At 43.2% G+C, this 27,615-nt stretch overlaps 10 protein-coding genes across 10 annotated transcripts; 5 read left to right on the plus strand and 5 right to left on the minus strand.

Moving 5' to 3' along the window:
- Positions 1-4,801: 4,801 nt before the first annotated feature.
- Positions 4,802-8,488, minus strand: BRETT_001337 (uncharacterized protein; the record flags this gene model as incomplete). The annotated part of the gene is made up of 1 exon (XM_041279891.1): positions 4,802-8,488. One exon carries the CDS (start codon positions 8,486-8,488, stop codon positions 4,802-4,804), a length of 3,687 nt encoding a protein of 1,228 aa, XP_041138105.1.
- Positions 8,489-9,208: 720 nt separating this feature from the next.
- Positions 9,209-9,814, minus strand: BRETT_001338 (uncharacterized protein; the record flags this gene model as incomplete). Its single annotated transcript, XM_041279892.1, has 1 exon — positions 9,209-9,814. The coding sequence occupies one exon, from the start codon at positions 9,812-9,814 to the stop codon at positions 9,209-9,211; it is 606 nt and encodes a 201-aa protein (XP_041138106.1).
- Positions 9,815-10,396: 582 nt separating this feature from the next.
- On the plus strand, positions 10,397-11,014 carry BRETT_001339 (uncharacterized protein; the record flags this gene model as incomplete). The annotated part of the gene is made up of 1 exon (XM_041279893.1): positions 10,397-11,014. One exon carries the CDS (start codon positions 10,397-10,399, stop codon positions 11,012-11,014), a length of 618 nt encoding a protein of 205 aa, XP_041138107.1.
- Positions 11,015-11,756: 742 nt separating this feature from the next.
- On the plus strand, positions 11,757-12,837 carry GSP2 (Ran GTPase gsp2; the record flags this gene model as incomplete). Its single annotated transcript, XM_041279894.1, has 2 exons — positions 11,757-11,837; positions 12,253-12,837. The coding sequence occupies 2 exons, from the start codon at positions 11,757-11,759 to the stop codon at positions 12,835-12,837; spliced, it is 666 nt and encodes a 221-aa protein (XP_041138108.1).
- A 752-nt stretch (positions 12,838-13,589) lies between these two features.
- Positions 13,590-14,226, plus strand: ATP14 (ATP synthase F0 subcomplex subunit H atp14; the record flags this gene model as incomplete). Its single annotated transcript, XM_041279895.1, has 2 exons — positions 13,590-13,616; positions 13,906-14,226. 2 exons carry the CDS (start codon positions 13,590-13,592, stop codon positions 14,224-14,226), a joined length of 348 nt encoding a protein of 115 aa, XP_041138109.1.
- Positions 14,227-14,373: 147 nt separating this feature from the next.
- BRETT_001342 (uncharacterized protein) lies at positions 14,374-16,962 on the minus strand (the record flags this gene model as incomplete). Its single annotated transcript, XM_041279896.1, has 1 exon — positions 14,374-16,962. The coding sequence occupies one exon, from the start codon at positions 16,960-16,962 to the stop codon at positions 14,374-14,376; it is 2,589 nt and encodes an 862-aa protein (XP_041138110.1).
- Positions 16,963-18,153: 1,191 nt separating this feature from the next.
- BRETT_001343 (uncharacterized protein) lies at positions 18,154-22,104 on the plus strand (the record flags this gene model as incomplete). The annotated part of the gene is made up of 1 exon (XM_041279897.1): positions 18,154-22,104. The coding sequence occupies one exon, from the start codon at positions 18,154-18,156 to the stop codon at positions 22,102-22,104; it is 3,951 nt and encodes a 1,316-aa protein (XP_041138111.1).
- Positions 22,105-22,402: 298 nt separating this feature from the next.
- On the minus strand, positions 22,403-24,793 carry BRETT_001344 (uncharacterized protein; the record flags this gene model as incomplete). The annotated part of the gene is made up of 1 exon (XM_041279898.1): positions 22,403-24,793. One exon carries the CDS (start codon positions 24,791-24,793, stop codon positions 22,403-22,405), a length of 2,391 nt encoding a protein of 796 aa, XP_041138112.1.
- Positions 24,794-25,688: 895 nt separating this feature from the next.
- Positions 25,689-26,033, minus strand: BRETT_001345 (uncharacterized protein; the record flags this gene model as incomplete). The annotated part of the gene is made up of 1 exon (XM_041279899.1): positions 25,689-26,033. One exon carries the CDS (start codon positions 26,031-26,033, stop codon positions 25,689-25,691), a length of 345 nt encoding a protein of 114 aa, XP_041138113.1.
- Positions 26,034-26,404: 371 nt separating this feature from the next.
- On the plus strand, positions 26,405-27,538 carry KRR1 (ribosomal RNA assembly protein krr1; the record flags this gene model as incomplete). The annotated part of the gene is made up of 1 exon (XM_041279900.1): positions 26,405-27,538. One exon carries the CDS (start codon positions 26,405-26,407, stop codon positions 27,536-27,538), a length of 1,134 nt encoding a protein of 377 aa, XP_041138114.1.
- Positions 27,539-27,615: the final 77 nt, after the last annotated feature.

Raw genomic sequence — 27,615 nt, forward strand, 5'->3', positions numbered from 1 at the left:
TTAAGCTTTTTTTGTTTTTTCCCTAGTTTTATTCATTCAAAATTTTTTTTTTCACCTACTCTAGTGGCCTCATGTCTCTTCTTTTCAAATATTCAGTCTTGACTATAATATTTATTGCAGTCATTTCAATCTTCAAACCATCTTTTATTTGAATATATCTTTGATCCTTATTCTTATACTTATATCGCACTTACATCTGCTAACTATATCACCCATATTTTGCTACCTATATCACCCTGTTTCGCTACTTATATCACCCTTACTCCAATGCTTTCTTCAAATATCATATACAACCCTCTTTACTTCAATGCAATTTCCAATGTTACGTTTATTCACCTTGCGAACCCTCAAATCAGCCTCCCGCTTAATTACAAATCCAAGCCGCTATGCCTCCTATGTCCTGTTTCCCATTTATTCCGTCAATAATGTTACTCTTATTTCGAAACTCGTTTTTTGACAATCTTCACTTAGCCCGCGCCGCTTTTTCCTAACCGATCTGCACTGGTCTCTAGACTTTCGGTGTTTACCCAAATCCGGAAATTACCAGCCTCTTCTCCCCAAAAAAAAGGACAAAATCACTCCCGATAAACCCTTGTTTGTTTGTTGGTGGCTACGTTTCCACCCTGATCTTCATTGTTCAATTAGCGCGCATGAATTTCATTATCTTTGCAAATTATTTTTTGGTCGGTTGCAAATTTTTCCCTCGATTTTTTTCTTGTTATTATTATTATAATATGTGCACTGCTATGCGAGAAAGCGGACATGAATCCCACTGGAATGAATACCTTTACAGGGAACAATAAGTTTGTCATCGCGTCATATTTTTTGTTTTCTGCCTATGCGATTCATATTCTTTGTTTTCTAGCTGCACCGATGTCCAGTAAATTGTATAGGGCTGCATCTATTATTTTTCTCTTAGTAAGCATTTTTTTTTTGCTATGTAGTCAAATATAAAAAAAAGCTGGTGTTTCCAGGTACCGAAAGTGGGTCCAAAGATGGACACAAATACTTGCATAATAGTTTACCTTAATATTTGTTTTCTGTTGAATTCCTTTCCGCTTTCATCAATCTTCGGGCAACACTTATTTTATCAGCAGTTCTTTCTTTTTTGTGGATGGCATCTATCTTCTTGAATTATCTTCTTTAATTATCTTCTCGAATTATCCTCTTGAACCATCTTCTTATTTAGACATAAGACGATCAATCTTATGAGATATTTCCATCGTTCTTTCCAAATTACGGATATTACTCAATTATCAATTTCATGCAGAGAACTTGGCATAACGATAGCATTGTAGCATTATACTTTATATAATGGCCAAAGGTCTGTGTATCATTTAATAAGACTGCTATTTCTTTCCACTATGTTACTTTGGTAAGTCTAACATTGAGGTGTAAATATAACTCTTTGTTGCAGCCTTCAGCTACCATGTCGAACCTTGAATTAGAAGAAGAATTTCAAAGCTTTCGATGAACTTTATCCACCAAACATTTAGCCATTTATCCTAAATGTCCAAATGGGCTGACTAGATTTGGCTATGTTCTTGGGTACATTCAATTCAAAATGCATTTAACTTTCTCTGCACTTGATTGTACTCTCTATTCCGCATTTCAAATCTCAAAACAGATCAGCTTTTGGTATATTGTGGTAATTATATATATTAGTTTCGTTTGCATCAAGTTTTGAGTGCTTTCGTCCTGTTTATTTGGAAAAGCTTATAGTTGAAAAGATTCATTTCTTGATTCTTTCGAGTACTACCAAGAGGTCCTAAATTCGGCAATGAATATTCTTTACTGCAAAGAAGCAGTCAATAACATAAAACATTTTATTGAAAAGGCGATTTTTCACGTGGAGTAACGGGGTTAGTTGAAAAAAAAATATAAGCCGTCACGCGTGCATGAGGTTCCAGAAACGGCAATTCAGACAACTATATTATATATTTTACTTGTAATCACTCTATTCCTATTTGCATTTATATTGAGATTACTATTACGACATGCATTTAAACTGTGGTCATTGACGATTGGCAGAATCATTATTGTCCTTTTAGGAAGTTTTTATGATTTAAATAGACATACGGAAGCATATAGTCATCGACAATGTCACATTTTTTTGAATCTTACAAAAATTCTTTCAGAGCTGGATCAGGCCTGAATTGCTAATGGACGCAATACAGAGTACTCCTTACAATATAGAAAGCATGAATTTAAAGTACGTACATATTGTTATACTCAATGAAATGAGTCCAATAAAAAAAAAATTGGATGAACATGCGGATATGTTGAAGAAATGCAACTTTTTAACTAGCTTCTGTATACTCTGATGATCACCCAGTTTACACACTATCATTAATATCCTTCCATGCTTCATATTTAGCATAACACCTTTCTAAAACGTAATTAAGGGGTAATGGCACTGTTTTATGATCGTCACCCAACAAACCTACCAAGTGAGAAAAAAGGAATGCACTTTATTTGGTCTAAACAATTACTGAATTTGTGAAAAACAGATCCACATGCTTTTAAGTTATTTGGCTAAAACCAGGATTGGGAGAAATATCTGAACAGGTGAACTTCAGAGCAAATGATCATTTGGCCATGTTTTAGTGATTCGATAAACCTTGAGCAGAAAAAACAAAAAAAGCTTTTTCTAACTGAGAACTTGTAAAGAAGAATGTTGATCGATTCACAGCTTATGAATTTGAATATGCTTCTCAGATTTCAAGAAACCTTTACCGTCATTTAGGATATGGGATATGTATAAAAAACTGATGTTACTCTGCACTATTTGTACATATTGCTTCCCCATATTTGAGTTTTCTAGTTTGCTTTACTAGCTGAACAAAGAAATTGGGATTGGGGCTAAACATTGAAGTGTTGATTTAGTACGTTCAATATGATGTCCATTACATTAGAATAATGTATCGAATATCGCACTCTATCACTCTATCTGGTACTAAAATGCATTGAAGTTTATATGATAGTTATTGTGATTGTTATGAGGTTACTGTAATATTATTGATTGCCATTTATGTGAATGTGGAATGCTTAAGGCTGATAAAAAGCAACAAAATTTCATGCATTTAAATATATTATCAGGACTTTTTGGCTCAACGGAATTTGGCACAACTCTTGGTACGATTAAAAGCAATTCTAAACAGTAATGCATTAATGTCATGCATCAAAATGGATAGTATATTCGATCTAATCTAGGGAATTGAATATTACATTGCGGTTGCTGTAGTAATTGGTACAGCGTATCCGCACTGCAATTCGTTAACATTATTCAAATTATTACATTTAATTTGTATCCAACATTTAAAAAAGCAAATTATCATTCAATGCTAGGCAATTGGTTGACTTCATACTAAACTGATAAATAAAGGCTGAGATTCTATTTCCTACCATTTCATTCTTTCAAGGCTGACTTGAAGTAAGTAAATTAAAGCAGGCAAGATCGTTATTCAACATAGACAGGTTAAATGTTTTGTTGCTTCTCTCTCTAAGACATAAATTGCCATAAGTTAAAAGAATCTTTTATTTAAGAAGACAACTATAAAACACCCAACATTATTTCAGAGAGATGAATTGTTTTTATCCCGCGTACAATTGTTACTATGCGTAACTTTATATGATTGCAATTTCTGCTATATATACTGCTACACTAGCATCTTCCCGTAAAGAAGTATTGGAGTGTCAATAAATGTAGTTAATACTATTTTCAAAGCTACCAGTTGTAGTTATCGTATTCGATTACAGCTATAGAACTGAATTTATTTCATTGTTAATTAATAAATAAGCTAAATCAAGCAAGAATTACTCTGTTACAGCATGCTTGGTTCATTGAAAGCGCTTTTTTACTAAAGATACACCAAAGCATTAATTATTAGTCAATCTTATGCATTTAATAGTTACGACACTAATTAAGAGCTACAGTCAGATGTTTTCGACCAAGGTATTCATTAGCCGATTACCAATGTACAAATCCATTAATTTGGCATTAATTGATGTAAGTAAAGCAAATAAACACCATGCATTAGTCTGGAGTATCATACACTTTCCAGAAATCATCAGACTCGCTACCAACACCTTTATATAATATAGATTAGTGGTATTGTATGTGTATTTGATTAATTATGCACCCACCGCGAAAGCATGTCACAATGCAATAAAATCATCTCCAATCAACCGCACAATGCACATTTATATTACCTCCACTCAATCACACCATCCACACACTTATCTAAGTTATTCAAATACACACCATTTCCATCTGGATTACTCTAATTCAAACCATCACTTATCCAAATTATTTCAATGCACGCCAACCCAATCTAATATAGTTCGATGCACACCACTCCAGCAAAATTAACCAAATGCACGGTACTCCCATTAAAATCACTCCAATGCTCAATCATTAATTTCGATCCAAATTAGTCCAATGCAAACCATCACTTAGCTAAAATATTCCAATACATGCCACTCAAAGTTACTCCAATGCAGACCACTCCCATCAAATTATTCCAATTATCAGTACACCATCTAAATTACTCGCAGTTAAATTACTCCAATGCAAACCATAACTTATCTAAATTACCCCATCCAATTATCACAAATATCGATACACCATCCGAATTACTTTCATCTAAATCCAACACACACCAGTTCCATCAAATTACTCCATCTAAATTACTCCATCAAATTACTCCATCAAATTACTCCATCAAATTACTCCATCAATCACTTCATCAATCACTCCATCAAATTACTTTATCACTCAAATAAATCACTCCGGCTCAGCCTAGAGCCCCGCTAAACCATTCAAGCCAAACAAGAAGCCCAACTCGGTCCGGGACAACTTGTTGACGGACTTGCGGGCCTTCGGGTCCAACGCAGTTTCCACCATCCGCTCCTTCTTCTGCTGAAGCTCCATAATCCTGTCCTCAACGGTCCCCTTGACGAGAATTCGGTGCACAAACACCTCCCTGGTCTGCGAAATCCGGTGCACCCGGTCCTGGGCCTGTTTTTCGACGTACGGGTTCCAAAACGGCTCGAGTAAAATAACGTGGTTGGCACACGTCAAGGTCAAACCGACATTTCCAGCTTTGAGCGACAAAAGCATGACGCGCTTCGACGCGTCGTTGTAGAAGCACGAAACGACGCTGTTCTTCGTATCGACGTCCATCGTCCCGTCGTACCGCAAGTAGCTCACCCTGTTTGCATAGAGCACCACCTGGAGAATGTCGAAAAAGGTCGTGAACTGGCTGAAGATGATGATTTTCTCGCCGGGGCGCGTCTTCAAGATTTCCGACACCAGTTTCACGCACCGCGAAACTTTCGCCGACACCATCACCCTGCCGCCGTCTGCGGCAATCAGCTCTTTGAGTTTCGCCGCCTTGTAGTCGCGGTCCTGCGCGCCGCCGCCCAGCCCGAGTCGGCGCTTCGTCTGCGCCCACGTCTGTGCCGCGCCCACCGCCGCATCGTACATGTCCAGCCCTGCGCACCTGCACTCTTCGCACACTGCGCCGCATATGCGGCATTTTGCGCGCCGATCCCCGCCTTCCCACCCGCCATCCGCATACTCATCGAAAAATGGAGTCTTGCAGTCGCGGCACACCACGTGGCCGCAGCCGCTGAGCAAGAGGCCGTCTTCGTCGGGGACGTCGTCACCACATAGCTGGCATTCGAGGCCGCGCGCCCGCTCGCGGTCGATGCGCGCCACCGCCTGCGCGCTGAATGCGCGGCACACATCGTACTCGCTGCGCGCGTTGTCGCGCTTCACGCCGCGCTCGCGCTCGTTGCCGATCTTGACGAGGTAGTAGTGGTCGCAGGCCTGGCGCAGCCGGAGCAAAAGCGTGAGAATCGAGCTGTAGGCGGAGCCGCCACGGCTGACTGCGGCCACTTCGGCCCCTGTGCCATTGCGCACACCTCCAGCGCTGACGCGCCCGCCGCCTGCGCCGTTGCGCCCCACCCGCTGCTGCTCCATGAGCCGCTTTGCCTGCTTCGCAGAGTTCTGCTCGAGCTCCCGGTAGAACGCCTGCTCCGTGTCCGTCATGGCCACCTCATCCACAATAGTGTGCTTTGCGGGCAACCGGAGGATCGGCTGGCCGTCGATCTCGGAGTCCTTGGTGCGGCGCAAGAGCACGGCGGACAAAACAGCATGTAACTTGCCGTATGCGCGGGTGCTGTCCCAGCCGCTCTTGACGGGCGCAGCGATCTCAGTCTGGAACCGGCGCTCGTCGCAGTACGGCGCAACGCGCAGGAACCGGAGCTGCGGATAAAGCTCGTCGATGCGGTTCTGGATGGGAGTGCCGGAGAGGCACCAGCGGTACACAGCCTCGAGTGTTGCGACGCTGCGCGAGGCATTGGTGCGCTTGTTCTTGATGTTCTGGGCCTCGTCGAGCACGATGCGGTAGAACTTGGCGCCTGCGCCGAAGAAGGGGGAGCGGTATGACTCGCCGCCGGCGTCCAGCGCAGGGAGTGCGGCGCTCTTGCGCCTGCGCAACTCGCCTAGCGCCAGCGCATAGTGCTTCTTCCACTCGGACGCAAGCGTGTTGTAAGACACCAACACCATGTCGTACTGCTGCAGCTCCGCAAACGTCTTGGCGCGGTTCGTCTGGTGGTAGATGAAGCACGAGAACCCGGCCTGCGGCCGCAACTTGGTCGATGCCTCCTGTTCCCACTGGCGCAGCAAGGAAACGGGCGTCACCACGAGGTTCGTCTTGCACTTTTGGTCCTGGGACCTGTTCCGCATCATGATCGCGAGCGCCTGGACCGTTTTTCCGAGCCCCATGTCGTCCGCAAGGATCCCTCCCTTGGTCTGCGACGCTTCCCTGGCCTTCATCCAGGCCAATCCGATTCTCTGGTGCTTCAACAACGGCACAAGCATGTCTGCGGGTGTTTTTTCCATGCCTTCCGCGTACTCCTCGTCCGGCCGGATCCCGTTGAGTAGCCCGCGCAAGCTCTCTGCTTCATTTTGCCGGTAAACGTTGCTGTTAGCCATCATGCCGCCACCATCCATCGTCAATGCATCGTCTGCCTCACTCTTGAAGAACTCGTCTTCCCACCATTGCGAGGCCTTGGCTTGCTGTGCTGCGAATGCTGTGTTTTGTGGCCTGAACTGGCTGTCCTGTTGCCTAAACTGGACGTCTAACTGTCCAACCTGGCTGCCATCTAATTGCCTAAACTGGTTGCTATCTTGCCTCATCTGGTTCCGCCTCTCCACCACAGTCATAAATCCACCATTCCGGCTTGCTCCCAACGCCTCATTCCGGCTAACTCCGCCATACGGCGAGAACTCGTTCGCCCGCGATACTATATTGCTCACAGACAAGATTTCCGGCTCCTCATCATCCTCTTCTTCCTCCTCACTGCCGTCTTTAGAAGCACTGTTAACTGTAGTGGTCGATTGGGCCGCAGTCATGTCGATCGCAGTGTTATTACCACCTCCTTCTCCTTCCATATTCACCCCAATCACATCCTCAAGTGCCACCCCGTCAAACCGGAACCCCCGCAGCCGCTCACACACCTCACGCATGCTCTTGTACACCGCCCGGAACACCGCCAAGTTCACCTTTACCATGTCCATTACGGGAGGCCTCCGGAAGTTATACGGTACTTTTCCCTTCTCTATGAGCACGTTTCGCACCTCAAGCTTGTAATTCCACTCCCTCTCGAGCGAGTGCTTGTTATGCCGGAGACTGCCCACGTCCTTCAGCAGAGACCGGTTCATCTCCTGTGATTTCCGCACCAACTGGTCAAATTCCTCCAGTGAGCCCGCAATCCGGTGTACGGATGTCCCGTGCATCAACTTGATCTTCGCCAGGAGTGCCCAGTCGATCGTCCGCGCCACCTCCTCCGACACTGCTGTAGCCTTGGCGATCAAATTCTCCGTCACCTTCACAATCTTCCCGTAGCGCATGCCTAGATACCGGCTCCGGAGGTTTTGCGGCACATACCGCCGCACTTCGTCGTTTTCCGTGTACTTCTGCTCGATTTCGGCCCTATAGTCTTGTCTTGTGCGTTGTTTTGGTGCTGCTGAGTCTGTAGGTTTGACTCTGACCTCGCCAGTGATCACTATATCGTCGTCGTCGTCGCCGTCGCCGCCGTCGCCAGCCTGCGCTGTAGCGCTATCCATGTTGCGGATCTCCTGCGCTGTGGCGGCAGCACCTTCATCTGCGCCTGCATCTGCACCTGTGCCCTCTTTTACACCCTCTTCCGCACCCCCTGCGCTCTCCTCCGCCGTGAGGTCTATCACGCTCGCCTGCGGCTCCACCCGCCGCTTCTTGTGCTCCGCTCCCTCAGCGCCCCCGTCCGATCTCGGACCCGGCGAAATGTTCAAGTGCATCCGGCCCACGGCCCGCGCAGGCTGCTCCCTGTATCGGCTCCCATACGCGCCCACATCGTGCACCACGTGGTCCGTGAGCCCTTCTAGGCGCCGCACCGGTTGCCGCGCAATTCTTTCTGTGCTGGCCTCTTCCCCGTTCATTACTTTTTTTTCTCTTGTTTGTCTTGTCCCGCCTGAATTTGCCCTTCCCTTAGGCTGTTCTCCTTTCAGACCTTGTCGTCTTTTCTACCTCTTAATTCGATAAATTCGCGTCGCGGAGTTCGAAACGCTCTTCCTTGTTCGACTTTTTTTTTGTCTTTGTTCGCTCCTGTTTCCCCCGCTGCCTTTATTCGGCTTTCTATGATCCCGCCACGCAAAAGCTGTATATAACACACCGGAATGTCGCAAATTGCACAATTTGCCCTCTTTCTAGATTTAATATATATACGTGTGCCACCCTAAGGTTCCGAATTTTGTTCAAACATGAAAAAAATACTCGCGTATCTGCCCTTGCACTTATTACGATTGATCTGACTCCAGATAAGATCCGTGCTTGGAATCGCTCCCCATATATATTTTTCGCGAGAAAAAAAAGTCACCCGACTTTTCTGGCCTGTCGCCCGGGTCACGTGATGCTGCCAAAAATCAGGCCACCTCATTTGGGATTCCGGTTTCCAATACCGAGTCGTCAATACAGCGCTAAAGCATTACTACATGTACTTATCATCGGGTATTCTGTATTATGGGCATTCTGAGTACATTCCACAGTTGATCTGTGCACAAATTACGGCAAGCAGCATCGGAAAAAAAAAAAAAAAAGCTCATAGATAGAAAAAGACATCCCATATATCACACACGCATACATACAGATGCATCAGGCGCCTAATTTTCACCATTCTGCTCATCAATCGCAGCCTGGGCCAACTTCAAATGCATCCCAAGCTTCGCATGCCCAGGCTTGAAACAAAGACCCCTCTCAAAGTCTGTCCGTGCCTCTAATGGGTGTCCAAGTTGCAATTCGCATACTCCTTTCCTCAGATGGCTTTCTGGCACAGCAGCAGCCAATTGGCACAAAATCTCTGCATCCTGATAGGCTGCAAGCCACTGCTTGTCCATCATTAACGCGTCACACCGCCCCATGAGGCAAATAATCACCTCTGCCATGCTAAGTTGGAAATTCTCGAATTTCGGCCTTGCTGTGGCCAATCCCAACGCCAAGTCAAACTGCTTGGCGGCCTCCTTGTACTTCTTCTGCTTCATCGAGTTCGCAGCTCCAGTGTGCATGTTTCTCACCAAAAGAGAAAGCTTCTTTGTGAATGCTTGTGGTGTTGGCAGTGCCGGCACATCAGAGTTTGTGTTCACATAGTCTTTCATCAAAGTGTTCAACTGCGAAATTTCCTTTTCGAGCAACTCGTTCTCCGACGCATTGTATCCCTCTGCTAGATGCACCTTCTTTGACACCGGGTCGTATGTTATTGGAAGTGACATTTTCTTGTAATGTATGTTTTACTAAAAGACTAGACCGTCTGCAATGATTAATTTGAGCCTTTTACTGCGTGCCTGATCGCTGTTTCGTGTTTTTAAAGTGTATCTGTCCACTGCAATGCCTGAAAAAGAATAAAACCGCTAGTATGGTTTCTCGTTGGTCGTATAACTTGGCGAGTGCTCTGTCCTAAGACCGTATAAATTAGTCTCAGCTCGAATAAATGGATCTGCCAAATTTCACTGCACGTAATTTTTTTTTTTTTCTCCGATGCTATTCTAACATTTTCCCCCACAGCCTTTTCGTACTAATCTAAACCTACGAGTGAAATATACTCAATACGAAATTCATATAATCACAATTATCTTCACTCTCAAGCCGCTTCAAGGTGCATTCAATAACTGCTTGCATTCTACTTTTATCGACGTTTAGATTCATTGTGCTTTTCGTTTCTTTTCGACTCGTTTCATCTCTCACATATACTCAACTGGTTTTTTATCCCACACTTCACCCTACATTCACCTTACATTTCACTTTAAACCTCCCCATACTCTTCCCTTCAGCATTTCCAACTACCCCAGTTTAAAATGGGCCGCTATTACTGTCCATACTGTGATGTTTTCCTTGAGCACGACTCGCATTCTGTGATACGATCGCATCTCCAAGGAAAAAACCACGTTCGTCTATATTGTCAATATTATCAGACTATATGCCTAAAGGATCCAACCCAGGATCCTTCATACAGGCCGGGTACTCTCTCCCCACCATACCAATACAGTTTATCCAGGTTTTATGCTGGTATGCCCGGCCATCTCCATAAACACGAAGATTCCATATCTGAAAGTTTAGAATTACCTCCCCCACCAACCCTTGCCAAATTTCCACCTCCACCGCCTTCTCACTATTTTTTCGATACTGAGAAGAGACACCAGCTCACAGAAAAGGCCGCTGAGGATGAATACAGGCAGCAACGCGCATTTTTGCGACTCCGATCGACAAATATCACCATAGTAGCAAGTTCGTCTCGAAAAACTCGCAAAATACGCACCGGGGAGGCCACTTTGGAAGGCGTGGTGGCTTTGGCGGGCAGCCGAGGGGTGGGCCTGCTAATGAGCGTGCTTTCCGGGGTCACCAGATGGATGGTTATCGACAATCCACCCAATATTACCCGAAACGCACGTCTCCGTACTGAATCGGGGGCCTAAATGTCATTTTTCGACCTCTTCTCACTTGGTTTACCTGGATCTGTCCTTCCGCACACAACTTTGATGCCTTTTTTTGACTCTTTACTCGTCGCTTTGGCTCAAAAATAGCTTGTTGAAAGCTCTAATGTCCGGATGTTTCTTTTCTGCTGCGCCACTTGCACCGCCACATCTGTTTTTTTTTTTCGGGTGGCACTCCTCAACCTTATGTACAATAAATTCGCTGTGCTCTGGAATTTCCTACCTCTCATATACTGCCAGCCCATCACCATCATATATATCATCTAATTGCATGTTCTCTTTTGTTCTTTTGGCCGCCCTTCCTGTCGTTTTGTTCTTGTAAACCAATTCTCTATTTAGCCGGCGCGTATTCCCAGAAAACGGCGGTGCAACTACTGGGTACTGAATTTTTTCCAATTTTCCACAGCTGCATTTTTTTTGTTTTTACGGACTTTTGTAGTGTCAATAGGGCGAGGGGCGATGGTTTCGGCATTTTTTGTATTTATTTTTTTTTTTCCACTATTTTCTCCCCAGTGAATTTTTTTTCGTTGGCCGCATTATTCAGTAACCAAGATTTTTCTCCCCCTTCTTTGAACATCGCAGCTTTAATCTTGCGCTCACATCTTTTTTTCGCTATCTTCTTGATACATTAACTTCTTACGGTACTTTGACAGATACCACTAATTAGTGCCACCTTTCCTGGTTATATTCGCATTACTGTTATACTAGTATCAACAATATAAAGATGTCTGCTCAGCCACAGCAAGGTCAACAAAATGTTCCAACCTTCAAATTGGTTTTGGTTGGAGATGGTGGTGTCGGAAAGGTAAGTCCAAATTTTTTACATTTTAAGGGAAAAATTTTCTACTTCAGGTGTTGTTGCATTGACATGGTTTTAGGTATAATACGCTACAAGTGGGTGGTTAGTCTTTTACTTTCACAATGATCTGATTTCAACATGATTCAGGTGATGATGATAGATACCTCAGAAAAAAAAAGGAGAGTATAAAAAATCGTTTTTTTTTTGTTTATTTTTTTTTTTTTTCTCGGAGCATCATGATCCTGAAAAGTCGAATCGGCAGAAACCGAAAGACTTGGCGGTTATGAATTTAAAGTGACTTGAACTAAGTATCAGCAGCAAGATCGAGGCAAAGTGTACAAGCAGAACGTCTCTTTTCCCGCGTTTTAAATATTTTCAGTCGCCATGGATACTAACAAAGCTAACTGTACTTATTAAATAGACCACATTCGTCAAGAGACATTTGACAGGTGAATTCGAGAAGAAGTACATGGCCACATCCGGTGTGGAGGTGCACCCAATGTCGTTCTACACGAATTTCGGTGAGATCAAGTTTGACGTCTGGGATACGGCAGGACAGGAGAAGTTTGGTGGTTTGAGAGATGGTTACTACATTAACGGTCAGTGTGGTATCATTATGTTCGATGTCACCTCAAGAATTACTTACAAGAACGTTCCCAACTGGTACAGAGACTTGGTGAGAGTTTGCGAGAACATTCCAATTGTTCTTTGCGGTAACAAGGTGGATGTTAAGGAGAGAAAAGTTAAGGCCAAGAACATCACTTTCCACAGAAAGAAGAACTTACAGTACTTTGATATTTCCGCAAAGTCCAACTACAACTTTGAGAAGCCTTTCCTATGGTTGGCCAGAAAGTTGGTTGGAAACAACCAGTTGGAGTTTGTTGAATCTCCAGCTTTGGCACCTCCTGAAGTCCAGGTTGACAAGAGCTTGATGAACAAGTACCAGGCTGAGATGGACCAGGCTGCAGCTATGCCATTGCCTGATGAGGATGACGCTGACTTGTGATTTCACATACACTAATAAAGATGGTACTTTTGAGTGTTGTAGATATGCTTGATGCTTTTTTTTTTGCTCTGTCTCTTTTTAATTTCTTCTTATCCTTCATCTTTATTTTTCCGTGCTACTGCTGCTGTGCGGATTCTTTCTTTGCCTTAGCCATATCTACCTCTTCAATCCTACTCGTCGCTTTTTTCATATTTCCTATGTAGTATGTATCTATGTATCCATCTTTTTTTATTTTATCGTCTAAGTTTAGTTTCTCTGTATGTTGAATGATTTGTTTGTGTGTAGTACTGCCCACGCCTATTCATTGCTGTATTCTGGTCTATCCTTGTCACTATTGTTGTAACTTCTCTCTTTGCTTACACCTGATCGATCAGCAGCTCTTCCGCTTAACTGGTGCAAGGATGTGCTGGATATTTTTCCCCGCCTCTCTTTTCACTACCTCTGGGCCAACGAGAGTCGAGCTTTTTTGAGCATTTTCTCGTTTTTTCCATGCTCGTTTCCCCTATTATTTCTCCATAGCAGCTATATTCGGCAAGACTGGATGGGGCGCGAAATATACGGAGAAGCGAAACCAAAAAAAATAAGAAGTAAAAAACTGAGAATAACGAGGGATGGATTGATCAACTAAATTAACTATACCTAGTTGCGTACAATTGAGTGTAAAGCATAGTTTTAACTGTTCATACAAGAGCAAAGCATCGCATTGTTTTCCGTCACATCATATTCTCGAGGCACGGATACAAAACTACAGAATGTTTTCATTCATCACTAAGACAGCCGTAAGTGGAATAATATTTGTTTAATTTGGTTTGGGCAAGAATTGGGACAAGTAACAATGACACCAGGAATTATTTGAATTATAAGATGGGTATCACTGTTGGGTCAGTATGATAGTTGGTTTTTCACTGTTATGTCATATCATAATACCTCTTTGTGCCTGTTTGAAATGGTATTTCTCATAATGTTTTCTCATGACATTTTATGCTCTACAACTCCAAATCTGAAACAAATCTTCAAGATTCTTGTTTGTACATGGCCTCTCAGTTACTAACATAACATTGTATTCAGACTGCTCCATTGAGAAGTGTTAGATGCTTCCATGTGTCATCTTTCAGACCAAACTTGGTTCAAGACTTATATATAAAAGAGCTCAAGGCATTTAAGCCAAAGCCTCTTACTGAAGCAGATGCCCAGGAAGCCACAATGCCATGGAAGTTGCCCCAGGCTGCAAAGGCACCAGCTTTAGAGGCTGAGGGTGCCGATGCTTTGGCCGAATATGAATCTTCAAATGTTGAAGTTTCCACTCCTAAGGCCAAGGGCACTCCCGAGGGAACTCAGGAGAATTACAACCCAGACGACTGGTTTGTTTTCGAGGAGGACAAGGCTTGAGTGTGGCTCGGCTGGGATTACCCAATATTAACTTAAATACATTTCAATATATTCTTATTGCCATTAATACATGCTGTGTAGTATCTTAATCCAAAATGCTTTACTTGCTTTCTCTTCTTTCATTCTTTCTTTTTCCCTTTCTCCTTCCTACAAGTCGAACGGATTCATTGATCCCACTTTCTTCGGAATCGGTGCATTATCCTGCTTGCTCCCCTCCTCGGACCTCCCGCTTCGATTTGTCAAATCGATTAAATCAATTCCATTCGCCAACTCTTCCTCTCTTTCTGGTATTTTAATGTTGCTTCCATCCGTTTCTAGCACAGCCCCGCCTCTCAAATACTCATTGCTGATGTTTGGAAACGGATTGTGTGTTGACCATCTTTTTTCCTCAGCTTTGGTATCTTTCGGTCCTCTTAATATATCCGGAAACCGCTCCTCAACATTGTCCACCAACGAGTCGGTCGACGTGGACGCCGACGTAGTTTGTGCGTCGATCGGCGCGACATTCAACAGCGACTGGTCTGTTTTTTCGCCTGCCGACGGATCAGTACTTGTCTGAACTTCAGATTTAGCGCCGGTAATTTTAACGGACGGAACCGGATTCACGCTCTTGTTTGGTTTCCATCCTGCTTTCTGTTCTGTTGTTTTGTTCATTGTCTCATCTGATATCTGGTCTGCTATCTGGTCTATATTCAGGTTTCCTACATTCTGATTTGTACTTTGTTGCGTCTGTGGTTTCCTAAACGGGTTTGATGTTGCTTTCTGAGCCTCAACACTCAGTTTTGTACTTGAAGCCTGGGAGGAGACGCTGGATCTCGCTGAGGAAATACTGAGTGATGAATTATTCAATGGAAGAGGTTCTAACTTTGTTGATGAGGTGGTCGGCAAGGTTTGTAGTACAGCCACTTTTTCTTGTGATGCTGTTCTATGAAGAGAAGTTTTGGCGGTTGCATTTGCAATTGAGGATTTATTAGTTTCGTTCCTTTGGATTGAATTCTTTTCATTTTCAGTTAAATTGTTATTTTCACCTAAGCTCTCACTCAAACTCTTTCCACTCTTTCCACTTCCAATTGTGCCTTCCCCCACTCCTCTTTGATTTCCACCCGTTATGAAAGGGTTCGTGGATTGGCCAATCAGCGAATCATCAAAATCCCGCTGGAAATACGACCTGATCGGGCGCCTGCTGGCCATAAAAGGCATTATATGATCAACAACGGTTGCACCTGCACCGCCTTGGGGCTCTAAATACTCCCCCTGTCCGTAAATATCTTCAACTTCTATTTTCGACGGATTTATATGGGCGATATCCGCCACCTGAAGAAGCACCTGGTAGATATTAGGTCTAAATTCTGGATCCTCCTGCAACATTAGGCCAATTAGGTGTCTGATCTGCCCAGAGTAGATAGGTTTGGCCGGCATCTCATAGGCAGAATGTAGTATTCCCAGCTCTCCCACAACTTCAAAAGGTGTTGTGTAGTAGCATAACTTGTACAGAAACACGCCCAAAGCCCAGATGTCGGATTTCTCGTCAATTGGGTATCCCCTGTAAAGATCTATCATCTCCGGAGACCTGTACTGCGGCGTAGTTTGGTGAATAATGTCATTTTGCAGTGCTTTAAAGCCAGAAACGTCCTTTGGAGGAGGAAGAACTGGACAGGCACTTCCAAAATCACAGAGCTTGAACCGGTACTCTTTGTCAATCAACACATTCTCGATCTTGATGTCCCGGTGGATGATCTTGACCCGATGCATTTCGTAAACCGCTTTGCACACATCAAGCATGATGGACGATATTTCCGTCTCTGTGAGCCGTGTTCTGAGATGTTGATTCATGTAGTCAAGAAGCGAGTTGTTCTCACAAAGCTCCATGAGCAGAAGAACCTCGTACATACCCGGGGAACCTGGAATGTGTGCAGCGTTCGAATCGTAGTATTTAACAGCAGTTTCGCACTTTGAGAGTCTTCGCATGACATCAACTTCTGCCCTTAGGCGGTTCAATCCCCGCTTGTTGGGCACAATCACCCTCTTAAGACATGCAATGCTCGAATTGTCCTCTGGAGGGTCCATCCGTACAGAATAAATGTGAGAGAAACCTCCTTGGCCAATAAAGCCAATAATTGTAGCATGGTGGCTTCCGACACCCAAAACCGTCCCAGGGACCAGCTTCTCGAGCCGCGGCACATACTGGCTGTTTCCTTGCCGCTGAAAGTTCATTCCCTGCAGCTGGTGTGCCGAGTGGACTCCCTGTGCAAAATTTCGGTTAAACAGCATCTGATTTGGTACTGTCTGGCCCATCTGCGACCCGGAGTATGTCTGCATCCCCTGGTACAGCACTGGGTGCCTCTGCTGTGCTGCAGGCACCGGCTTGTGCTGCTTTCCGGGCTTTCCGGGCTGCATATACTGGCCGTTCTGCGGCGAATGCACATATTGCCTTTCCTGGTGGTAATCCGCCCCATTAGCAGTCCCGGCGACCCCATTTGCCCGCTGATCGGACACAGGCGCCTTCCCCAGTGATCCCTCTCCACCACTCGGGCTTCCAGAGAACTGGACGGCCTCAACTTTTGAAGGTATGCTCACATTCTGACTTCCAGTCTCTCGAATGTGATTTGAGTTGCCATCTGTATTTCTTGACCTCGATGACCCCGAGGATCCCGTAATAATCGAGCCAATCGACGCGGCGTGATGCACAGATCGGCCAGAGTCTGCATCTGTGTTTATATTCGTGCTCTCGGCCATAATTGTGGATGCTGCAGCAGATTGTGTACAAAAGTCGGCTATCTAATTATAAGTTTTGCTGGTGAAATGGAAAATCGATCAAATCACAAAGCACACAGTAATTGTGTAAATGCTGCAGTGTGCCCAATTGGTACTTCCTCGTTCTTGATTGTTCGACGTATTTAATGCTGTCTTGCTGTAATTGGGTAACTTGAAACGAGCCCACCTGTATATTCCAGCTGTCAAGATGTGATGAGATCCAAAAAAAAAATAAAAAAATAAAAAAAATAAAAAATCCAGGCTCAGATCTCACCCGGTTTGAAGCCGGTATTTTTTAGGTACTGGCGTCTATTCGAGTTCACAGCCAGACCAGAACATCGTTTGTTGGGCAGGTTAACAGGATGGGATACGTTAAGTAAATTGCATTTAATGTTCACAGTATTATTTAAAATGATAACTTTGACAACAACTTGAATTTTCATGTGTATAGAGGCCATTGTGTCAGATTGGTGTATAAATCACTCTACCGATGAAGATGCATATCTATTATTAGATTAGAAAAGCGGGTTTGATAAGTGGAAGTTACTTACTACCTGCTTTACAACTTTTCCCAAAATTCCCCTTTCTTAACTTTGCAGCCTTTTTATGTCAGTTCAAGCAATTCCGTTTCTAGAATGCCTCCTTTTCATTTTTGATTTCACCCTGCACCCAAATTTATTTGAAGATAGTGAATTCCATTTTGGAAAGTTCAGTTCTTCGTATTTTCCGAAAACTTGGCACCAAAGTTAATTAACTTTCCAGATGAGTATACGTAAAAGAGCCCCATATAGCCTCTTAAATAGTTTTCCTTGTTTTTCAATCAGCTCAATGTGTGATATAACATGAATACCCTAGTCCTTGCTGCTCAGATTTCAACTCTTACTGAAACCAGGTATTTCCAGTTTTTCGATCCTCAATTTTATGAACATTACCGAAATCCAAGCCTGATGCGCTCGAGTTTTTTTTTTTTTTTTTTTTTTCATATTGCCTAATACCGCATACCCTACGCGTACGCGTTACCTCCTTTCCTCAATGTTTCTTCTGCTCATAACATAGCAAAAGCACTTTATAAATTGCATTAACTTCCCAGATCACAATCTAAAATCATCATATCCCAGGTATTTTGGCAGAATTATTCGCAAATTATAGCCACTTTCCCCTATTTGAAAGCAGATGTCCGAAATTAGTGTCCATGAGGACGACGATCCGGATTCTGAATCCCAAGTGGATTTTGCCAGTTTCACCATCTTTAAAAATAACAACAGCAAGGATGAACTTCTAAGCGACACCCAAAAAACTAATGAGGACAGCTTGAAGCTTACCCAAAAACCAAACTTGAGTGTATTGGGGCTAGACTCCAGTCTTATCACCAACATAATGAAGAGAATGAAAGGAAGCCATGAAAGCACTCAGCAAGTAGGTGAAAAGAAAGAGAAGGCTAGTGACAAATTGGAAAAGAATGATGATGATGATCAACCTTTGTACACACAGAGAATAAATGAAAGTGCAAAGCCAGGTGCCACTCAATTGAAACCGACATTGTCTTTGGGTTCCACTGAGAGAATAGAAGAAAGTTCAAGAGGTTTGGAAACAGAGCCAATTGAAGAGACTGTCACTATTCCGCAGACAGCTACTATTCCACAAATAGATGAAACCATTACACAGACATTGGCCTTGGAGACTGAACCAGGAAGCACGCAAAAAGCGACTCAGACTAATATTAGTATGCATTCTACGTTAAGGTTAGATTCTAATCAAGAAGCGTCTTCAAGTTCGACTACACAAGTGATACCGAAAACTCAGGCCACGACTCAAAAGATTGCTTCTGGTCTCAGCCTGAAGAATCAATTAACTGCACAGGTTATTCCGAAAACGCAGTTTTTAAGCCAAAGCGTCAAAGCGACAGTTCCAATTGAAAGCAATGAGACAATTGGGGAAGAAGTTGAGAATGAGGATGGAAATGGAGTTCAGGATGAAGATGTGGATGAGGATGAAGAGATTGTCACCACACATAGAAGAAAAGGAGCATTGACTCAACTGGGAGATGATTCGAAAAGCGCAAATGTTAAAGACAAAACTTTTGAGGCACTTGGTGTTCCCCTGGAAAAATACAAACGCATGACTCGTGAGGAGAAGATAAATCTTCGACTAGCTGAAAAGAAAAAGGACAGGGAGGCAAAGGAGAAGAAGAAGCACAAAATGAGCCAAGAAGTTTCAGAAACTAAGAAGGACAACAAGCATGCTAAAGCTATAGATATTAAAAGTGTTGAACTGACGTCTAAAAAGAGCCGGAGAAAGACAAATCCGGAAATGAAGAAGCTTGCAAACGCTGTTAAGCAGAATGCACTCATCCGGAGCTCTGGATTAATTATACGGAAGTCGGATAAAACCAAATTCACTCCCGGCAAGCTTTTGGCAGCTTTTGAATCCTCATCTGATGAGGAAGAGAAGGATGAAAAGGTGTTTTCGGAAGCAAATAAGGAGACACCAGAATCATCACCAAAGCTGGTTGACCAAAATGTTACCGTTAGACCCGAAAAGACGGACAAGGTGTACTTTGTTGGTAAAGCAGGGGGCAAGAAGTCAGATATTCATATTCCACTTGGTAGTTACAGAGAGCATATATTAGAAGAGTCTGGGCAGGAGAAGATGGTGGATCTAGATTCAGATGATGATAATGACGACGATATCGATCAAGAGCCGTCTGCAACAGACAAGAAAAGACTCTTTGATTTGAAACGTATGCTGTCACAGAAGTTGACGCGGAAAAGAGAGCGTAAGAAGACGATTAAGGATCTTCTTCGCCAAGAAACACTCAAGCAAATGATTAAACTGAATAAGGAAAGGCAAAAGCGGACAACTTCGGGTCAAAAAGAGGATGCAGCAAACCAAAAGGAAATTATGGAGATGATGCAGCAAGAATTAGAGAGAAATAAGCGCCTGGCCAAGGTTGAGCAAGAAAAAGAGCGTCGGAACAAGATGATTTTGCAAGGAAAACTACCGGTTGAAGAAGAGTTGGATGAGAGTGAGATTGAGGATGAGGAGGAGGATGAAGATGAAGATGAAAACAAGGAGAAGCAAGAGGAGTCAGAAGATGGTGCAGAGAATCAGAAAAATACCGAATCTGATGATGAGAGCAATTCGAACCATGCGGCATCAGAAATCAGCTTCCAGATACCTGATGCATCGGCAATCAAGGCGAATAAAGCCAGCTCAATGTTGGCAGATCTTTTCGACCAGAGCACTACATCGAACAAGTCGTTTGAAGGGGTGCAAGGTGTGGATGTTTTGCGAAAGCTTCAAGATGTTGACTCAAACGTTTCTGCGCACAATTCGACATTAATGTCAAAGGATAGTGAGCAGTTTAAGGATGATAGTACAACCTCTGAGTGGATGGATAACAGTGTTGTGAACAATGTCTCATTTGCCGATATTAGGGACTCCAAGCAAGACATTAGCAAGATTGACACTGGGCTGGAATCACAGGTCGTGCAGGAAAAGAAGAAGATTCTTGATTCACAGAACTTTTTGCCGGAAACCCAAGTTGATGAAGCAGATATGGCAACACAGCCTGTTGCGGTAGATGATGATGATGATGATGAGAAAGTTCATGTTTCGGGCAGAAAGAGAGTTCTTAAAGCCGCCCAGCAAGACATTAAAGGAGATGAAAATAAAGATGTGAATGAGAATGAGAATTACGGTGACGATGACGATGACGATGAAATTGTTTATGAAGATGATGAAACAAGGAAGAAGCGAGTTGAATTAATAAATGCAGCTCGTAGAAGGGCCATTGAGCGTGAAAATAAGCAAAGAAGAGCTTTCAAAGAGGCTGGAATGGGTGAAATGATGGAAAATGAAGCTGTAGAGTCGGATGATGAGTGGCAGGGAATAGGAGGTGCGGATGGAGAAGATCCAGAGGTGGAAAATAGTGAGGATGAGAAGATCTTGGATGATGCATCGAAAATTGTTGTTGATAAGGATAAAATCAGGGCCGACCTCGCAAAGCATGATATAAAGGCTGATGATGAGATGGTGAAAAAGATCTACACGGACTTGAAAACAGGAGCATTCAGAAGGAGGAGAGCACGTGATGGTGCATATGAGCTCGAGCTCAGTGATGATGAAGATGAGTACATGAGGCAGTTTTATGAGCATAGACGGCAGGAGTACTTGGAGAAGCAATACATGAAAGATGCCAATCTTCGGAAATTGGCTAAGAGTCAGAGTTCCAGGGCATTTTATGACACCATTGCATCTGATTCGATTCGAAGTGCGTCTATCAAGTTTGAGGACAGTGTGGATGAGGTTGAATCGCCAGTCGACAATCCATTTGAGGATAATGGAAAGGACAAGAATGAAAGTGTGAGTGGTGGAGAGAAGGACGGGAATGGGAAGAAGGACGGCCTATTTACGAAAGAGGGTGGCAATAGCAGAGAGGATAGTAGTGGTGATCATGGTGAAGATGATGACGATGACATTTTGATCAGGCCAAAGAAAAGAAGAAAGCTCACGGTGAATCAGGTGAGGTCGATGATCAGCTTCCTTGACGAAGATGAGGATCAAGGTGAGGGTATACTTGACGGCTTGAGTGGGGATGAGAAGGACATGCTTGATGATGACGGTGCGGCCGAAATTAAGTATATCAAGAAGCACATGAGGGTGAAGATTCCAAGAAAGCTTGTTGGGCGTGCTGAGAAGAACCAGAAAGCTGCCACGGGAGAGTCTTCCAAGTCCAATGTGATCTCTCTAGAGGATGGAGGCGAGTCTATACAGCCAATTAGCGATGATGAGCTTGAAGATGCCGGAGTCGGCCTGTTGGCAGCAAGAACGCATTCATTGGCATCGTCTTTCAGAAAAGGAAAGAAGAAGAAAGCTCGTTATTCCACAACAACGGGTCACGAGGTTCATGAGGTTCATGTTATCGTTGGTTCGAAGCCTGTTGCACACTCCACTGGGTCTGTCTCCTCGCTTACTGCTCGCAGATCGTTTGCAATGGAGAAGATACAGCTTAAGAACGGTAAGGCCGCAAAAATCGCCAAATCCTTAAAGTCTGTGAGGCATACGGAAACCATGATGAAGATTTACAAGTCCATGAGCAGCTTTGATGACGGCTGGCAGTAGAGTTGTTTCATCGCTGGAATATGAGCTTGCATTTACTCCAATTGTTGCTTTGCCATTACTGGCTACTACACCTTTTCTAACTTTAATTAATTGATTTTCATGTCTCATTGAATACAATCTAGTAACTTCTAGTGGAATTACATTCTTGTGTATTACGGTGCTCTCGTCGCACCCGTGTAATGAATGTTTCGTGAGTTGTTGAATTTGGAATGGCTCCATGTAGTTCATTAGTTCTTTCCCCATTACTTCTCTGTCTTTCTCTTTCTTTCTCTCTTACTCTCTCCCGGGTACTCCCCCATTACCCAAAACAATTCTTCCCTATATCACCCTCCAAAGCATCTTGAAGATCATCCTGATTCACCTCTGAACTAACAACACTCGAGTTGAATTCAGAACCAAACCCATGGCTGATCATCCGACTGCCATTATGGCCAATAACCATCGTCGAGAAAGATCCATTCATATTTGCAGCCTGGGGTCTCAAAAATGAAGAAGCGAACCGGTTGGATTTGTAACTCGAGCTGCAATTCGTTGCAAGAGAACGTGAAGCTCGTCTATTTATTAGCGTGCCTGTTTCCGCAACCACAATAGCAGAGTTTGGAATCATACTCTGCCACCAACGGCTCCTTTTTGTTGACGCAGATGTTAAACATTCCGCAGTCAATGTGGAGCCAGTCTTTCTTCCCAGCCCTCTATTCGGAAGGCTTATTGCTATCGGTGCAATTTGTTTCGTTGCTTGTGGAATATTCGTTGCTTGTGGAATATTTCTTGTATCTGCCTCCATATGGCATTTTTTGGTATCTCCAGAAGTTTCCGCTTGTTTTTGGCATTCCATATTTGCTGATGTTTCCTCTTTCGAACGGCAAAATACACTTCTTGACTTCGGCATGATTTCACCCCTGCCACGCACAGTTTCCCGAGTTGATGAAACAACCGGTGTGCATGGTTTAAGCCATTTTAGAGTCTGCGACTTGAGGTCCATACTCTGCATCTCTAGTCTGTGCTTTTCCTGCTCCATTTGATAATCGTCGAATATGCTCTCGTGTGAGTGTGATTTCCTGATTGTAGCAGCTGCTTTAAATGGAATGATGATCCCTGTATCGTCCTTAAACCTTATAGGTGGAGTCTCTGCAGAATTGTGTTGATCATCCGAGTATTGTGGATTCTTCTTATTCACGTGATTAGTATCTTTCTTCAAATGATGAGGGTCTTCCTCTGAGTCTCCTTCCAAATAAAGTGAATTTCCCTCCACATAATGTGAATTACCCTCCGCATAATATGGATCACTCTCCTCCTCTACACTCTCCAAAATCAGCGGTCTCGCAACTTCCTCCCCATAAGAATCATCAGATGCATATCCCTGCTCGTACGAATCCTCGTCGCACGAAATTTTTGGTCTCATGAAATCCCCAATATTGGACCTGCCAATTTTTCCACCCCTGTGTATCAAATTCAACCCCGTATCCTGCGAAACAAAGTGCCTTAATACCCCTTGTGAGGTGCCAAGAAACTCATTATCTTGGTCTCTTTTCTTCCGAAGAAGCCACTTGAAGTCCAGCCGCTGACTATCGGCTTTTTCCTCTCCGTTAGGCTGGTGAATGTAGCCTTGTATATTTCCAGTCGACACCTCTGTGAATGCATTCTTAGAATTCCCCTCAGCATCACCAAAGATTAACTCCGGCATCTCGTTCGTCCCAGGCATGGAGAGATGTCTCCTATGCGTATAGTGCGGAGTGCAAGAGCATAGTGAGCCAATAAAGCTCGATGTGTCTTCTGCCACTGTGGATTGGTAATCTTCGGTCAGTGTTTTGTCATTTTCCTCCGTTTCTGAATCTTCAGCTGCCACGTTTAGTATTGGCAAATGCCATTTTCCGCTGCTTCGAGGTGGAAATGAGGCTTCTGAGACTGTTGTCGACGTTGAAACAATTCTAGAACCACTTTCAGTCCTGCCATTTCCTCCAGATTGCAGAGATGATATCTTGAAATGCTTTAGATATGGCTTCTCAACATCTCTCGGCTTGTTCTGGACAATTTTCTGCTCGTACGGAATCGTGAGAAAGCTCTCCATCTTGAGTAAATGTCTCTTCTTCTCGTTCTTCTGCGGCTTTTGGCACTTCTTCCACCTTCCAACCGAGCCCTGCTCGTTATAGTTGTTGCAACCAGCATTTGTGATCTCAATGGACGAAGAAGAGGCGTTCGAGTCGTTGAGCGTTGAAAATATTGACGCGTCGTTCGACGTTTCAGTATACGTATCGTCCACAGACGACACATTTGTCCTTCCTTCATCTTCATCTTCCTTGGTAGCACAGGCCTGATTTGCCTGCTGAAGCTGCTCTGTAAGGTAGTCGTACTCCCTCGCAAGATTCTCCAATGTTGTCTCGACTGTTTTCCTGTTAATGTTGTTTTCTTTCCACATTCTGAACTCGTGCAACCCCAAATTTCTCGTTGCCAGGATTTCCGAATCCTTTGCTGAGGCATCTTCACCTTCTAAATGGGCTATCTGCTTCTCCAAGAAGTCACAACGAAGCTCGAGTGACGTAAGATGCCTCAGAAATATGTTTGTGTTCTCCAACCTGGTGTGAAGTTCCTCTATTGTGTCTTCTTTCTGTATAACATGAAGCTGTAGCTGGTCCATTTGCAAGCAGAGATCCTCGTTTATCGATTGCACGAGTCTTGACCGCTTTGTCATGCTTCTTGTGTGGCTTATGAGCCTGTCAACAGTTGTGGAAGCCATGTGTAAATAACTTCTGAAGTAAATCTGTCAAACTGTGCTGGCCGTATGTTTACTTTCCAGTATGTGCTTGTGTGCTTTCCATCTGAAGCAGAAATGGAGCAAAAAAGAGTGTTTGAGATGCCTGATAAGTGCTATCTGTATTTTTGGTCTAAGTCTGCACTGTTGTTTTATGTTTGAGATATGCCTTTATGTGGTCAATGTGAAAGAATGAAATAAAAGCCTATCAAGGAAAAGAACGTGCTTAAATGAGTGAAGCTTTTAAGACTAAAGAGTAAAAGCAGCCAGTGCTTTTCCTTCTTTGGGTATCCCTACGTGTATGTGTATTTGAGTAATATTGAAAGATCGAAGTCAAGATCTGCCTTTCATGCTTTTAAGCAGTAAACTGAAGTATCAACAATAATAATGAGATCAACTCCTGAGGCAGCGCTGGACAATAAGAAAAATAAGGATTTTGAGAGAAGAAAAAAAGTAGCAGTGAAATTTTTCTTATTTACAAATTGCAGCATAAGGCATCCCTAAATAATGGCGGTGCACTAGTCTAGATGACCGCGCTTTTCCCGAGTTTGAGGCTTTGGAAAAAAAAATACCAAGAAAATATGTATTACATACGGGTTAGTGCAGGGCAATTATATATATATATCTTTATTCGTTGTTTCCCAATCTATTATTAAACGAAATCCGGTTGGAATGGTCCTCTTAATGCGTGAACTGTGTAGTTTTAAACATGCTTTATGCAATGATCCTATTTTGTTTTAGCATATAGATCCTCCATTCCCTTTGGTAAAAGCTGTCGTTATTGTATATGCTATTAGTAAAAGTATCTTAATCTATATCTCCTTCAATATATCTTTCAAAGACACATCGAATTTATCAAGTCCATCTCCTTGGCTAGCTGCTTTTTCACAGCCGCATTTTGTTTTCCAACCTCCACTCTCTTCACTTGATCCTCCTTCTCATCCTCTTTAATCTGCTTTAATGTTTCCTTCAGTCCCTTTTGGGATTCGGATTTTTTAATGGTTTCTTTCCGAATCATATTTTGCATTTCAAGAATATCCGAGTCTGTTGTCAGCCTGTTCAACTTCTCGATCTGGATTTTTGCCTTCTTCGAATTTGCCCCCTTCTTCCCCTTTCTTTTCACTTTCTTTATACCTTTAGAATGTGCTCGGCTAGTAGTGCTATATTTTCCCCTTGGCATATTTTTATAGTTTATGAATGAATGAATGATTGGGGTAAATGAATAAATTTCCAAAGATCCTGCAATGATATTCTTGTCTTTATATTGTAGAGTAATCGGATGGTACAAAATTATAAGCAATTATGTATTCTATAACTTCTTCATTAGCTACATTCATTCACCTTTTCACGATAAGACTTTTTGAGAGCCTTTTTTTTTTTTTTTGAAAATTTTCTTTGGCGTGAAAAATATTCTTTCGAAATATATTTTCGCACTATCTGGCAAGACAGCAACTCTTTGGTGTACACCTGGAGTATGTTCTTGAGAGCACATTCTATTGTTTTAGGTGGAAAAGAAAGGCTTTATAAAGTGTATACTACAAACATATAGTCATGCCATCAACGCATAACCGTGACAAACCATGGGATACTCCCGATATAGACAAGTGGAAGATCGAACCATTCAAACCTGAAGATAACGCTTCAGGATCACCATTTCTTGAAGAATCATCATTCAAGACGCTTTTCCCTAAATATAGGGAAGAGTATTTAAAGCAGATCTGGGGTGACGTGACAAAAGCGTTGACCAATCACCAAATTGGATGTACTTTGGATCTTGTTGAAGGTTCAATGACAGTTAAAACTACAAGAAAGACATACGACCCCGTTCAGATTCTTAATGCTCGAGATCTCATCAAACTACTTGCCAGATCGGTTCCTTTCCCTCAGGCAGTGAAGATAATGCAAGATGATGTGGCCTGTGAGGTGGTGAAAATAGACGGTTTGGTTTCAAATAAGGAGAGGTTTATAAAACGGCGTCAGCGTCTTATTGGACCTAGTGGTAATACTTTGAAGGCTTTGGAGCTGCTTACTGATTGCTATATGTTGGTTCAAGGAAGCACTGTTTCTATCATGGGTCCTCATCGGGGCTTGAAAGTGTTGCGAAGAGTTATTATCGACTGCATGAAGAATGTTCACCCTATATATCACATCAAAGAGCTCATGATTAAACGAGAACTAGCTAAAAGACCAGACCTTGCTAATGAGGACTGGTCGCGTTTCCTTCCCCAGTTCAAAAAGAGAGCAGTTGCTCGTCGTATACCGAAGCAGGTTAAAGATGCTAAGAAGAATGGTAAGAGCACGGAGAAGAAAGTGTACACACCATTTCCACCTGCTCAAACACCTCGTAAGATTGATCTTGAGATTGAATCTGGTGAGTATTTCTTGAACAACAACCAGAAGAAGCTCAAGAAGCTTCAGGAGGCAAAGGAGAAGCAGAGTGAGATGAAAGAAATCAAGCAGAAGGAGAAAGAGAAGGATTATGTTGCTCCTGAAGAGGAATCCAGGGAGAATCCATTGCTTAAGCAACATACGCAGAAAAAATCTAAGAAGAGAGATCATGAGGTGGATGAAGATGGTGAGAGCGATAAAAAGAAGAAGAAGCATCATCACCATCATCATCACCATCATCATCACCATCATCATCACCATGATAAGAAGGATGGTGAAAGCGAGAATGCCGATTAAATTAGGCATGCGTTCAATCCGAGTGAATTTGCTGTAATTACATATTGTTCAAGTTCAGAATATTAATAAAGGTATAT

The sequence above is a fragment of the Brettanomyces bruxellensis genome, chromosome 8 (genome assembly GCF_011074885.1).
Source record: "Brettanomyces bruxellensis chromosome 8, complete sequence".
Taxonomy (NCBI): Eukaryota; Fungi; Ascomycota; class Pichiomycetes; order Pichiales; family Pichiaceae; genus Brettanomyces; species Brettanomyces bruxellensis.